Source organism: Myotis yumanensis, unplaced genomic scaffold (genome assembly GCF_028538775.1).
Source record: "Myotis yumanensis isolate MYYU_CA2020_CCGP unplaced genomic scaffold, mMyoYum1.0.hap1 SCAF_1, whole genome shotgun sequence".
NCBI lineage: Eukaryota > Metazoa > Chordata > Mammalia > Chiroptera > Vespertilionidae > Myotis > Myotis yumanensis.
The window spans coordinates 206,087,315-206,100,769 of NW_027223752.1; the positions used below are offsets into that span (position 1 = coordinate 206,087,315).

The 13,455-nt window shown below is 41.2% G+C and overlaps 1 protein-coding gene across 3 annotated transcripts in view; it reads left to right on the forward strand.

Annotated features, from left to right (window-relative positions):
• The window catches only part of PPAT (phosphoribosyl pyrophosphate amidotransferase), a 32,285-nt gene that overhangs the window by 11,962 nt on the left and 6,868 nt on the right, over positions 1-13,455 (forward strand). Inside the window, exons 2-9 of one of the 3 annotated variants that reach the window (XM_070396186.1) lie at positions 4,709-4,775; positions 5,364-5,570; positions 8,070-8,182; positions 8,312-8,457; positions 9,223-9,295; positions 9,843-9,994; positions 10,383-10,510; positions 11,877-12,098. In XM_070396186.1, coding sequence (XP_070252287.1) covers positions 4,709-4,775; positions 5,364-5,570; positions 8,070-8,182; positions 8,312-8,457; positions 9,223-9,295; positions 9,843-9,994; positions 10,383-10,510; positions 11,877-12,098 — 1,108 coding nt within the window. Of the gene's footprint in view, positions 1-4,708; positions 4,776-5,337; positions 5,571-8,069; positions 8,183-8,311; positions 8,458-9,222; positions 9,296-9,842; positions 9,995-10,382; positions 10,511-11,876; positions 12,099-13,455 lie in introns of those variants that run through there. The other 2 variants (XM_070396194.1, XM_070396202.1) reach the window with 2 other exon arrangements.

The following is a 13,455-nucleotide window of genomic DNA, read 5'->3' on the forward strand; positions in this document are numbered from 1 at the left end:
ACCCCCCCTGATGGACCATGCTCTGTGAGTGACAGGGGGCAGCGCCCCAACCCCCTGATCGGCCCTGCTCTGTGAGTGACAGGGAGCAGCGCCCCAAACCCCTGATCGGCCCTACTCTGTGAGTGACAGGGGGCAGCGCCCCAACCCCCTGATTGGCCCTGCTCTGTGCGTGACAAGGGGTGGCGCCGCAACCTCCCCATTGACCCTGCCTTGAGTATAACAGGGGGTGGTGCCCCAACCCCCCAATCAGTCTACCCTGAGCGTGACTGAGGGTGGCATTGCAACCTCCCGATCCACCCTGCTCTGTGCATGACGGGGCAGCGCCCCAACTCCACAATCAGCCCTGCTCTGAGCCCGACCAGGGGCTGCACTTAGGGATTGGGCCTGCCCTCTGCCACCCGGGAGCAGGCCTAAGCCAGCAGGTCATTATTTCCCGAGGGGTCCCAGACTGTGAGACGGCACAGGCCAGGCTGGGGGACCCCCCCGCCCCGCCCCAGTGCACAAATTTTTGTGCACCGGGCCTCTAGTATATATATAAAAGGCTAGGTGATCAGCTGACTGGCTGGTAACTATGACATACAATGACCACCAGGGGGCAGACACTCCACACAGGAGCTGCCAAGCTGTGGTGACTTAATAGCTATAGTTCTCTGGTGAAGAATCAGAGAGGAGGGAGCCTGATTCCTGGGTGCATCACCTGAGAACCAGCCTCTTGCAATCCTGCACCCCTGGAGGATGTCAGAGAGCCGGTTTTGGCTGATCCCCGCAGGCCAGGTCACCGGTGCTCAAATCCATGCACTGGGCCTCTAGTTGTAAATAAGAACTAACCTTACTGCAATACATGTAAAGGAGAGTAAGGATAAGTGGCTTTAGCAGTTTTCACCTTCAGACTTTACAGCAGACAGGTGGTAAACATTTTAAGAAACTGATGGTGAGAGGTGGCAGCACTGGGGTCTGTGAGTCTGCTTGGCCGCCTGGCCTGCCCTGAGCCCTAGGGTGGCTCCGCAACATGGCCTGAGGAGGTGGTGGGGCCGGGCTGTGGGGGACAAGGCGTCTGCAGCCCCAGCCAGAGCAGCGCCCCTCTTGAGCACCAGGTGAGAGGGAGGTGCAGGCGGCCATCAGCTCCCCCAGCTCCAGCCCCCAAGATTCCAGACCTGGCCCTGGGATCCCTGCCCAGGACCCGGTAGAATGTGAGTCCATGAGAGTCACAGGGTATAAGCAGGCCGGTTAAACTAGATCATTTCACTCCAGACACTCTTCCTCAGTCCAGTGCTTTCCTGCTCCTCTCTCCATGTTAACCCTTTGCACTCCGAACCATTCTGGACATTGGCTACCAGCTGCTCGACGCTACTTTGCGGCGGAAACGTGCATTTACAGACCCTCGTATTATTTAGTATAATTTTGGAACCAAGTAACGTATTATAATGATATTGGACTTATATGAATTGGGTGACATCGAGGAATGTATATTTGCAAAAAAAACCACAATATTTTATTGTTTATAATTTTGTACAGTATGATAAGTTTTGTAACACTCCCCAATATGCATTGCAGGCTGATTAGTGCATGTTTGACAGTAATAAGTGGTTTGACGCCTGCCACCAAGTGTTTTCCTGTTAGAACACACAATGCACTCCCGTTTTCTTTGTCCCACCTCGGGAATGTGTAGTTTATTGTTTAATCCGACACAAAACCCGCTGACATTTCTTGTATATATCTTAGTAATTTTACCATATTTTGATTTAATTTCTTGTGCCATTTCAAGATAAAACTTCAGGGAAACATGCATGTCTCAAAAAGTTGCGTTGAAATAACTCAATTCCCCGTAATCACTAATAAACTGCAATGTCCCCTGAGAGGGGACATCCGAGTGATATGCTAGAATTCCGATGTCCCCTGAGAGGGGACAGCGGAGTGCAAAGGGTTAAAAGTGACCTGCAAATGATTCACTATTTCTAGCCATGCTTTTGTTTCCAAGGTAACCAGAAAACTACTTTCAATAAGCTCCAAAGAGCTGAAATGATCTATTTTAACTGGTTCAAACTGCCTGAGGGGAGCAACTTAAGAAACTGCATTAAACAGGAATTTGTAATAAAAGACTCCAGGACCTAAGTGATTCCAAACATTATTCCTTTCAGCTGTTAGGGAAAATTTACCCTTGAGACAAAAGGGAAGGAAACCATTTCTTTATTTTTATTTTTATTTCAGAGAGGAAGGGAGAGGGAGAGAGAAATAGAAACATCAATGATGAGAGAGAATCACTGATTGGTTGCCTTCTGCATGCCCCCTACTGGGGATTGAGCCCGCAGCCTCGGGCACGTGCCCTTGACTGGAATCCAACCCGGGACCCTTTGGTCTGCAGGCCGACGCTCTATCCACTGAGCCAAGCTAGCTAGGGCAGGAAACCATTTTTTTTTTTTAAACCATTTTGTTTAAAGATTTAGTTTCTTACATGATTTAATCTGGTTCGCTAAATGTTATTGATTTTTAAAAAATTGTTCTGGGAATGGTTGGCAGAGATTCTTTCTGCCCCAAGGTTTATGGCTAACCTTAATTATTTTTCCTCTGATATAAATCTCTTAGTCTTCTAGTATCATTAACTTAAAGACCACTAAAGAAATAAATCCTAAGTCACAAATTATTCAGTATGTTAGGGTATATAATCTTATGCATATCTATTTTCAGCATAGTATTTAATGCATTGATAATTTGGTAAAATAATTTTAATTTTTTAGATTTTTTTTACTCTGCAAGTAACTTAATGTAATTTTTGTTATTAAAATGCCTAAACAGCCGAAACCGGTTTGGCTCAGTGGCTAGAGCGTCAGCTTGCGGACTGAAGGGTCCCGGGTTCGATTCCGGTCAAGGGCATGTACCTGGGTTGCAGGCACATCCCCAGTAGGAGATGTGCAGGAGGCAGCTGATCGATGTTTCTCTCTCATCGATGTTTCTGACTCTCTATCTCTCTCCCTTTCTCTCTGTAAAAAATCAATAAAAATATATTTAAAAAAATAAAATAAAATAAAATAAAATGCCTAAACAATTACAGTATGTAATTGTGAAAAAGATTCTCTTTACCAAATAAATTAATGTATTATTAATGTATGCATAAATATATGGTAGACATTTACTTTGTATTTTACACGGATATATATTCTCTAGAAAAAAATTGTTAATAAACATCTAGTACGTAGAGCTCTTATTGAGAATCATTAAAAATTATTGAGTAATTAGAAGCTTTATTTAAAAAACATTTTTAAAAAATATATTGTATTGATTTCTTATAGAGAGGAAGGGAGAGGAATAGAGATTTAGAAACATCGATCATCTGCCTCCTGCACACTGCCTACTGGTTATGTGCCTACAACCAAGGTACATGCCCTTGACCGGAATTGAACCTGGGACCCTTGAGTCCGAAGACAGATGCTCTGTCCATTGAGCCAAACCGGTTAGGGGTAAAATAAATTTAAAAAAAAAATCTTTCTATTGATTTCAGAGAGGGAGTAAGAGAGAGAGAGAGAGAGAGAGAGAGAGAGAGAGAGAGAGAGAGAGAGAAACATCAGTGATGAGAGAGAATGAATCCTTGATCGGCTGCCTCCTGAACGCCTCCTCTCCCTGGGGATCAAGCCCTCAACCTGGGGAGTCAGGGAATCAAATAGTGACCTCCTGGTTCATAGTTCGACACTCAAACACTGAGCCACACCAGCTGTGCTATAAGCTTTATTTTATCATTTTGAGTTTGTACTCCAAAGTGGTGCAGATCCTCTACTGGGGGTGGGGAACCTTTTTCATGCCAAGGGCCATTGGATATTTATAATATCGTTCAAAATGAGATACAGATTGCCTGATAGGCATAGGGTTTTTAAAAAACATTTATTTTTTTTCTAATAACAAAAGTGTTGTTTGTTAGAGAAAATTTGGAAAATGCAGGAAAGCATTAAGGTAAATTTTGCTTATAATTCCAGTACCACAACTAAGCATTTTACCTGCTATGTTATTTGGAGGTTTTAGTTTATATCCATATACTCATCCACACACTCAACCTATTTAGAGGTCACACAGGACAGAGGTTAGAAGCACAAGTGCTGGAGTCGGGGTGTCTGTATTCTACTCCTGGCTGTGCCACTGCTTTCTTTGTTCACTGGGCAAGTTATCTAACTTCTGTTTCCTCAGTGTCCTCATCTGTAAAATGGGAATGGGAATCACAGTACCTACTTCATAGTATTATTGTGAAAGTCTAATAAGTTAGATCATTCATGTAAGTGCTTAGGACAGTGTCTGTCATGTTAAAAGGCAGACAATATCATATTACTGATAATCATCGTCATTGTCATGAATAGAAGTGACATTAGTACTAGTAGTATTTTTAAAAATATATATTTTTATTGATTTCAGAGAGGAAGGGAGAAGAAGAGAGAGATAAACATCAATGGTGAGAGAGAACCATTGATCGGTTGCCTTCTGCACATTCCATACTGGGGAATTGAGCTCGTAACCTGGGCATGTGCCCTGACTGGGAATCAAACAGTGACCTCCTGGTTCATGGGTCAAAGCTCAACCACTGAGCCATGACGGCCGGGCAGTACTAGTAGCATTTAATGTGTTGTCAGACTGACTTCATCAATTCTTTTGTGAAAAGGATGTTTCATAAAGTTTATTAACCATATCAATGGGGTAAATTTAAGTTGATACTTTTTTATTTTCACAGGGGTCAGGAGAGTGCTGGTATTGTCATCAGTGATGGGAATTCAGTACCGACATACAGAACACACAAGGTATATTTAAACATTAAAAAGAGGATTATAAAGATAATAGTAGCCAGATGTTAGCTAGTATATGGGGGTGGGAGAAGGAAATTTGAATAAATAATTTGCACATAGAAGTTACTCTTTATATCAATCTTTTCTATTTGTCAACTTAGGATGCATTTCTTTCCCAGTGATAGTTTGCTAGACTGACACAAACAGGTCATTTAAGATGCTTTGAATTTTTAAAATGCAAATATTTTAGTTTATTATATTTGACAAGTTTTATTATTTAATACACCTGTCCTTCAATGTTTCAACAAAAAGTATCTCATGAAACAAGCATTTCAACGTTGTGAATGTATTAAATGCCACTGAATGGTTTTCTTTACAATGGTTAGTTTATTATGTGAATTCCACCTCAAAAAAATTTTTTTTAGTGCTATACAGTTCTTATAATTAGGTTCATCTATTTTTAAGATTAGAATTCCGAAACACAGACTGCATTGTCTAACTTGGGGGTGCTTGAGCAGAGGCTTATTAAAGCCTCTACTCACTAGCCCAATAGTTTGTTTTTGTGTTTTTTTCTAAGATGAGCTTTTACTTTGACTTTGCAAGGGAATGGGTCTTATAAATCATGTCTTTACTGAAGATAATTTGAAGAAATTATATCCTTCAAATCTTGGAATTGGACATACGAGGTATGCCACCACAGGAAACTCTGAATTAGAAAACTGTCAGCCCTTTGTTGTTGAAACACTTCATGGGAAAATAGCTGTGGCACATAATGGCGAATTGGTCAACGCTGCTCGATTAAGGAAAAAGGTACGTTTTTTTTAAAAACGCTTTTTCATGATTGGGGTAAATTAATAAAAAGAAGTTACTGAGGATCTTGGTAAAGAGTGTTTTCTAATTGTTGCCACCCATTACCTAACTGCAAGAACAACTATCAGAATTATCTGGAGTACTTGCTATAATTACAGACTCCAAGATATCACCCCAGAGCCTGGGGTGGGGGTGCTGAGCCTGTACTTAATATGCTCTTAAGGAGATTCTGATGTACTACTTCAGAGATTTGGAAAATTTGACTTATAGCTGGTATCAGAAGCACAGAGAAATTAGGGTTTATGGACTCTTACAATCACTTTAGCTTTGTCCCTGTGTTAAAAGCATTAAGAAAAAAATGGAATATAAACTTTCATATGGTAAATATAAGAAAAAGAGATTTGGAAACAATTATAGGAATCAGTCTTAGAAAAGTGCAAAGAGAATTATATTGTTTTGTTCACATGGCAGTTTTTGAAGCTTTCTGTTTGTGCCTATTCCTTCATTCATCATTTCATCTCCCTCTCCCCCCTTTTTAAAAAGTACCTGGTATTTTTATATTCCTGGTAGCTTCATATTCATCCATTCTTGCCATTCATTAATTAATGCCAGGTTTCTTTAGTTCATTAGATTCCAATAATCTTGATTTGGTAATCCCAGAAATAAAAACCTCAAGGGGTATTTATTATTATTATTATTATTTTTTAAATATATTTTATTGATTTTTTACAGAGAGGAAGGGAGAGAGATAGAGAGTTAGAAACATCAATGAGAGAGAAACATTGACCAGCTGCCTCCTGCACATCTCCTACTGGGAATGTGCCCGCAACCCAGGTACATGCCCTTGACCGGAATCGAACCTGGGACCTTTCAGTCCGCAGGCCGACGCTCTATCCACTGAGCCAAACCGGTTTCGGCACTCAAGGGGTATTTAATAATAGGTTACACATACACACACATGCACACACACACACATACACACTCTCACACTCCATTATCTCCTTAGAATCAGGTATTCATATGGGATAAATAGTTACAGCAACTGAATGATGGTGAATTGTGAATGGAAAATATATAGAACCTATGTTTCTGTACCACCTGCCCTACTATTTTTGATTCTAGCTTAAGTTATTCCTCAGAGCTTTGTCCTTCCTGCCCTCTTCTCGGGCTCTGGCATTTCATATAAAAATAATATTATGTATGTTTTTGTGTTCCCAAATTTAAAAATAATGTTTTAATTCAGAAAATCAGGAAAGCATAAATGTTTAATTAAAAACTCACCACTTGGAGGTAAACACTAACAGTTCAGTTCAACACCTAGGTCATTATTGCTAGACATAACCTTAAAACCCCATAACCTAGATGCTAGACTTTATCTCTGCACGTTCAGCTGGCTACTGAAAATGTTCTGTAGTGTTTGTATAAACTCAGCCTTTGCATTACATTGGTGATGCCCTTGTCCTGGTCAGTCTTTCTCAGAACATCGTGATCATCATTGAGTGTACTCAACCAATTTTATTTTAAACAGAATATGATTATATTTAATACACAAGTTTGATACAACCAAAAAGAAAAACACCAGAGTAAAATAGTAATAAAAAACATGGTATTTCATTGTGCAATGCATGAGAAATGATTAACATCTTTAGTCATAAATAAGCTCTTAAAATCCAGTGACACTATACTAATGCAAGGAAACTGGAAAAATGAAATGAAGAAGTACAAGTGATGATTAAGCAGTGAGCATATATGATTTTGCTGAGCAGTGATGGAGAATAACTTCTCTGCAGCGTCCGTGAGCCGAACTCAACCAATCTTTATTACATCTTCTACATGTAATTGTTCAGTACAATTGATTCCTCTCTTCTAATCAGTGAGCCAACAAACCTGACTTGAGAGTCCCCACTATAGTGTGCCACTCTTGTGGGAGTGTGTCCTATTTGTCAGGAGTGTCAGGGGCTGAGAAAGTTAGTACCACATTCCCAAATCCTATGCCTTCCCAGCTCTCCCCCATTGCAGCTCTACATTCCTTCCAACTTAGCTTTCAAAAGCTTTTATATACACTTCCTAAAGCACTTTTTTTCTGCTTGAAAACCTTCAGAGACTTCCAATTGCATCCAGCAATTGTTCTCTATTATCATATACACATACCATTAGTAGAAGGCAGGATTTTCATAACTGATCATCCACACCAGGGGTCCTCAAACTATGGCCCGCGGGCCACATGCAAATACAAATATTGTATTTGTTCCCGTTTTGTTTTTTTACTTCAAAATAAGATATGTGCAGTGTGCATAGGAATTTGTTCATAGTGTTTTTTTTAAAACTATAGTCCAGCCCTCCAACGGTCTGAGGGACAGTGAACTGGCCCCCTGTTTAAAAAGTTTTAGGACCCCTGATCCACACAGTGCCTTATCTCTTCCTATTATGGTGGGCTATAGCTGGGGGGTGCAGTGGAGCTTCCTCTCTAATGATTGCTCTTTTCTGCCTTCTAAATAGCTCCTGCGCCATGGTATTGGTCTGTCAACAAGTTCTGATAGTGAAATGATTACCCAGTTACTGGCATATACCCCTCCTCAGGAACAAGATGATACTCCAGACTGGGTAGCAAGGTAATAAATTTAAGCTTGCTGATCTGATAATGAAAGCTTTGCCTGGCATTTTTTTTGATGGTTGTTGATTTTTTGCCTAGCATGTTTTTATAAATGAAATAATTTGTTCAATTATTTAATTAATTCTAGGATTAAAAACTTAATGAAGGAAGCGCCCACAGCATACTCCCTACTTATAATGCACAGAGATGTCATTTATGCAGTACGAGATCCTTATGGAAATCGCCCTCTCTGCATTGGTCGACTTATTCCTGTATCTGATTTGAAAAATAAAGGTAATGAACTTCCAGAAGGAATATAGTTTCATTGTTCTGTTGCCCCCCCCCTCCCCCCCCGAAATCATTAGCTATATAGGAATCTTATGAGTGAGGAGGGACTAGGTGAAAAAGAAAAAAATGATAATTATTTTTAAAGTGCATTTCCTTGAGTATTTCTGAGGATGAGCCCCTTTTTTAATATTTAAGGGACATTTCTATTTTTAACTGTCTGAATTGCCTATTCATATCCTTTGCCCAACTTTTTCAATTGTGTAGTATAATTTCAGTGATTTTCTTAGCAGATGTCTTGTTTGAGCCATGAAGTCAAAATGTTTGGAGGAATCTTGGGATCATTCATGTTTTTAAAAATCCTCCCCTGAGGATATGTGTATTGATTTTAGAGAGAGGGGAAAGGAAAGAGAGAGAGAGAGACATCAACATCAATGTGAGAGGAAAGCATCAATCAGTTGCCTCCTGGATGCGCCCCGACTGTGGATTGAACCCACAACCTAGGTATGCCCTGACTGGGAATCGAACCTGCAGCCTTTCAGTGTACGGGACGATGCTCCAACCAACTGAGCCACAGGGCCAGGGCTTGGGATTATTAAATTTTATCTTTGGATCTAGTTAAATGAAGACTCATGTGCTCTTAAAGTCATAAAAATGGATATTCTATGGATTTTTTATTATTTATCTACTTGGTGTTCAATTGTCTTGAAATAGGTAGTCCCTTTTAACATTTTTTGAGTCCCTTAACTGAATTGATTATCTTGTGATTTACAGAGAAAAAATCTTTAGAATCGGAAGGATGGGTGGTGTCTTCAGAATCTTGTAGTTTTTTATCTATTGGTGCAAGGTAAGTTTTATCTTACTTAGTATATCGGGTTTTCCCACATCAACAAAAATTTTTATTTTTACATAAGTTTTCTTTTTGATTTCATCTATAACATATACTTAGAAATGCAGGGGTTTTCGTGCATAGTTCTCTGCAGTTACATTGACTTTAACTTTAATGTGCCAGTAATACGTTGTAATTCTGAAACTATAATCTTGCTTTCAAAACACCATGAGACTTATTTTAGAAAGGAAGAATTCTCCTCAACAAGGAATAGTTATGATAAAAAAATTTAAGCCAGGATATAATATTCTTTTAGCCTTTATTCTTTCAAAAATCAATAAAACTTACGGCCTTTTCTCTTTTTTTAATTCTAAGTTAGAATTTAGGGGTAACAGATTTACAGATATTACTGCTGAAGGAATATTGTTTATTTTTTTTAGTCATCTCTAGACTTTATATTAAATCGAACTATTTTTCCGTTACAAAGGAAGAGACTACATATGTTATGAAAAGCCTTAAGGACTAGTTTATTTAAAGTCTTCTTTCTTTAATATGATTTTCTAAGATATTACCGTGAAATCTTGCCTGGAGAAATAGTGGAAATATCCAGAGACAATGTCCAAACTCTTGATATTATACCAAGGTCTGAAGGAAACCCAATGGCTTTTTGTATCTTTGAATATGTTTATTTTGCAAGACCAGATAGCATATTTGAGGGTAAGTAAAATACCTTTATCAATGTAAATCTGGTATTTATCTCATTGCACAAAGGCATTCACGTATTTGGCTCTCTGAAGGCACATAGTTGTATGTTGTGGATATGGGACTGAGCCTAAAAGTCATAAGATCACAATTTTTTCTTTTCATCTGACTCTTGGATGTTGTTTTCCTTTCAGTAGTCAGGATTATGATTTTCAGATATGCATGAAAGTCCCTTTTAAAAAATAGTGAATTCCCCAGTTTATGTATTTCCACTGGAGTGTTTTTGTATGTCTTGTTTTTTGTTTTTTGTATTCAATCTGTAGAGTTCTAACAAGCTAGTTTCTTAGTTATTAGGCTGTTACACTATGTAAAAATAATCTATTTCCTTTTTCAAACATTCCAGACCAAATGGTTTACACAGTAAGATACCGTTGTGGTCAGCAGCTGGCAATTGAAGCACCTGTGGATGCAGATTTGGTTAGCACTGTCCCAGAATCTGCTACGCCCGCTGCTCTTGGTTATGCTGGAAAGGTATTTTCTTGACACTCAGTGAATTGTTCTTTTAGCACTGGAATTAGAAACCCTTCCCTATAAAGAGAAACTCATTGCCCAATTGGTGTGGCTCAGTTGGTTGAGCATCAATCATCCCGTGCACCAAGAGGTCACTCGTTCAGTTCCTGGTCAGGGCGCACATGCCTGGTTGTTGGCTCTATCCCCAATAGGGGGCTGCAGGAGGCAGCTGACCAATGATGTTTTTCTCTCTCCCTCTCCCTCAGATCAGTAAAAACATCTTTAAATAATAATAAAATCGAAAGAGAAACTCATTAGTTTATTGTAAGTAAAAAAGAAAAAGAAAATGTCAGTTTCTTTACAAGTTACTTATTTCCCAGCCTTTTCATTCCATGGTACTATTTTAGTGGAGTCCACAAAAAACTTCACCTGAAGACTAGGAGAATGATCTTCATTTTAAAAGATAATGTCATGAATATATATAGACATTAGTGGTAATGTTTACTTATTATTAAAACCTACTTCTTGAAGTACCATCACAAGCCACTTATATATTCATTTTTTATTGAGCATAGGTGATGATAAAGCTATTTATGTTCATTTTGTATACTGTTCTTAGTACTATGCTTAATTTCATATTTTTCATAACTGGGTAGATTATAAAACTACTATAGGCCCGATGCACAAAATTCATGCAAGAGTAGGCCTTCCCCTGGCTGCGGGCACCAGCTTCCCTCTGGCACCCGGGACCCAGGCTTTTCTCTGGTTGCTGGCAGGCATCTGGGACCCGGTCTTCCCTCGCAGCCCGGCTTCGTCCGGAAGGATATCTGGTCTAATTAGCAAATTACGCTTTTATTATAATAGATAGTGGTCCTAGGATATAATACTCAACACTAACTATGTTGGAAAGCTTAGTTCATTAATTTTTTTAAAGAAATAATGTGCACAGATTTTAGAGAAGTTTTGCCTGAAAGATAGAGAAATGCTGCAAAAAGCATTTCCTTAGCCTATTGGTTTTAATTTCTTTCTGATAATTTTTAAATATGTTAGTTTTTCTGACAGTGATTTATTCTTTGAAATGTCTTCACATGCTTAGTGTTCTCTTCCAAGATAAAGAAACAATAATATTTAAGAGAGAAGCATTACAAAGTCTAATAAAGTGAATTGGTTTTCCCACTAAGTATATTACTTTGAGTGATTTTTTTTTTTGTATTTTTCCTCTACAGTTTAAATAATGGAGGAAAATTGTAATCTCATAATGGAGAGTTCAGAATAACAACCACATTTAAAATTTTTATGTACATATTGAAAAATGACCTAGAGAAAATAAAAACCTAAAGTTTCCTGTATATTGCTGCTAATTATCCTTTTATTTATTCTCTATCAGTGTGGGCTTCCATATGTGGAGGTACTATGTAAAAATCGGTATGTAGGAAGAACCTTCATTCAGCCAAACATGAGGCTAAGGCAGCTTGGTGTTGCAAAAAAATTTGGAGTATTGTCGGACAACTTTAAGGGCAAAAGAATTGTTCTTATAGATGATTCAATTGTGAGAGGCAATACCATCTCACCCATAATCAAATTGCTGAAAGAATCTGGTGCAAAAGAGGTAAGTAAAATTAAAAACCTCCAGAACCACCAATAGTTAATAATATGATACTGGCATAGAAATTGCAATGCAGGACAGTGAGTGAAAATGCATAGTTCATTATAATAAACTAGAGGCCCGGTGCACAAAAATTTGTGCACTCGGGGGGGAGAGGGGGTCCCTCAGCCTGGCCTGTGCCCTCTCGCAGTCTGGGACCCCTCAGGAGATAATGACCTGCTGGCTTAGGCCTGCTCCCGGGTGGCAGAGGGCAGGCCCAATCCCTGGGTGCAGCCCCTGTGTGGGCTCAGAGCAGGGCCGATTGGGGAGTTGGGGCGCCACCCCTTGTCATGCACAGAGCAGGGGGGATTGGGGGGTTGCGATGCCACCCCTAGTCACGCTCAGGGTACAGCCGATTGGGGGGTTGGGGCACCGCCCCCTGTCACACTCAAGGCAGGGTTGATGGGGAGGTTGCGGCGCCACCCCCTGTCACGCACAGAGCAGGGCTGATCAGGGGGTTGGGGCGCTGCCCCCTGTCACGCACAGAGCAGGGCCCATCAGGGGGTTGAGGAGCTCCCCCCTGTCACTCACAGAGTAGGGCCGATAGGGGAGTTGGGGCACCGCCCCCTGTCACACACAGAGCAGGGCGGATCAGGGGGTTGGGGGCCGCCCTCTATCACCCACAGAGCAGGGCCGATCAGCGGGTTGGGGCGCCACCACTCTCACACTCAGGGCAGGGCCGATGGGGAGGTTATGGCTCTACCCCGTCACATACAGAGCAGGGCCCGTGGGGGGGCGGGGGAGGTTGGGGCGCTGCACCCGGTCACACACAGAGCAGGGCTGATCAGGGGGTTGGGGCGCCACACCCTGTCACACACAGAGCAGGGCTGATCAGGGGGTTGGGGCACCTTCCCCTGTCACAAACAGAGCAGGGCGGATAGGGAGGTTGGGGCCCCGCCCCCTGTCACACACAGAGCCGCAGGGCCATCAGGGGATTTGGGCGCTGCCCCCTGTCATGCTGATCCCAGTGCCGGGAGGCCTCGTGGCTCCGCTGATTCTGGTGCTGGGAGGCATATTACCCTTTTACTATATAGAATAGAGGCCTGGTGCACTGGTGGGGGCCGGCTGGTTTGCCCTGAAGGGTGTCCTGGATCAGGGTGGGGGTCCCCACTGGGGTGCCTGGCCAGCCTGGATGAGGGGATGATGGCTGTTTGCAGCTGGTCACACCCCCTTCAGGGTGGGGGTCCCCACTGGGGTGCCTGGCCAGTCTGGGTGAGGGGCTGAGGGCTGTTTTCAGGCTGGCGGGTGACTGAAGCTCCCAACCTGTCCTTTTTTCCTTTTTTTTTTTATTCTGGGCCAGCTTTAGCTCTGAGGCTTGGCT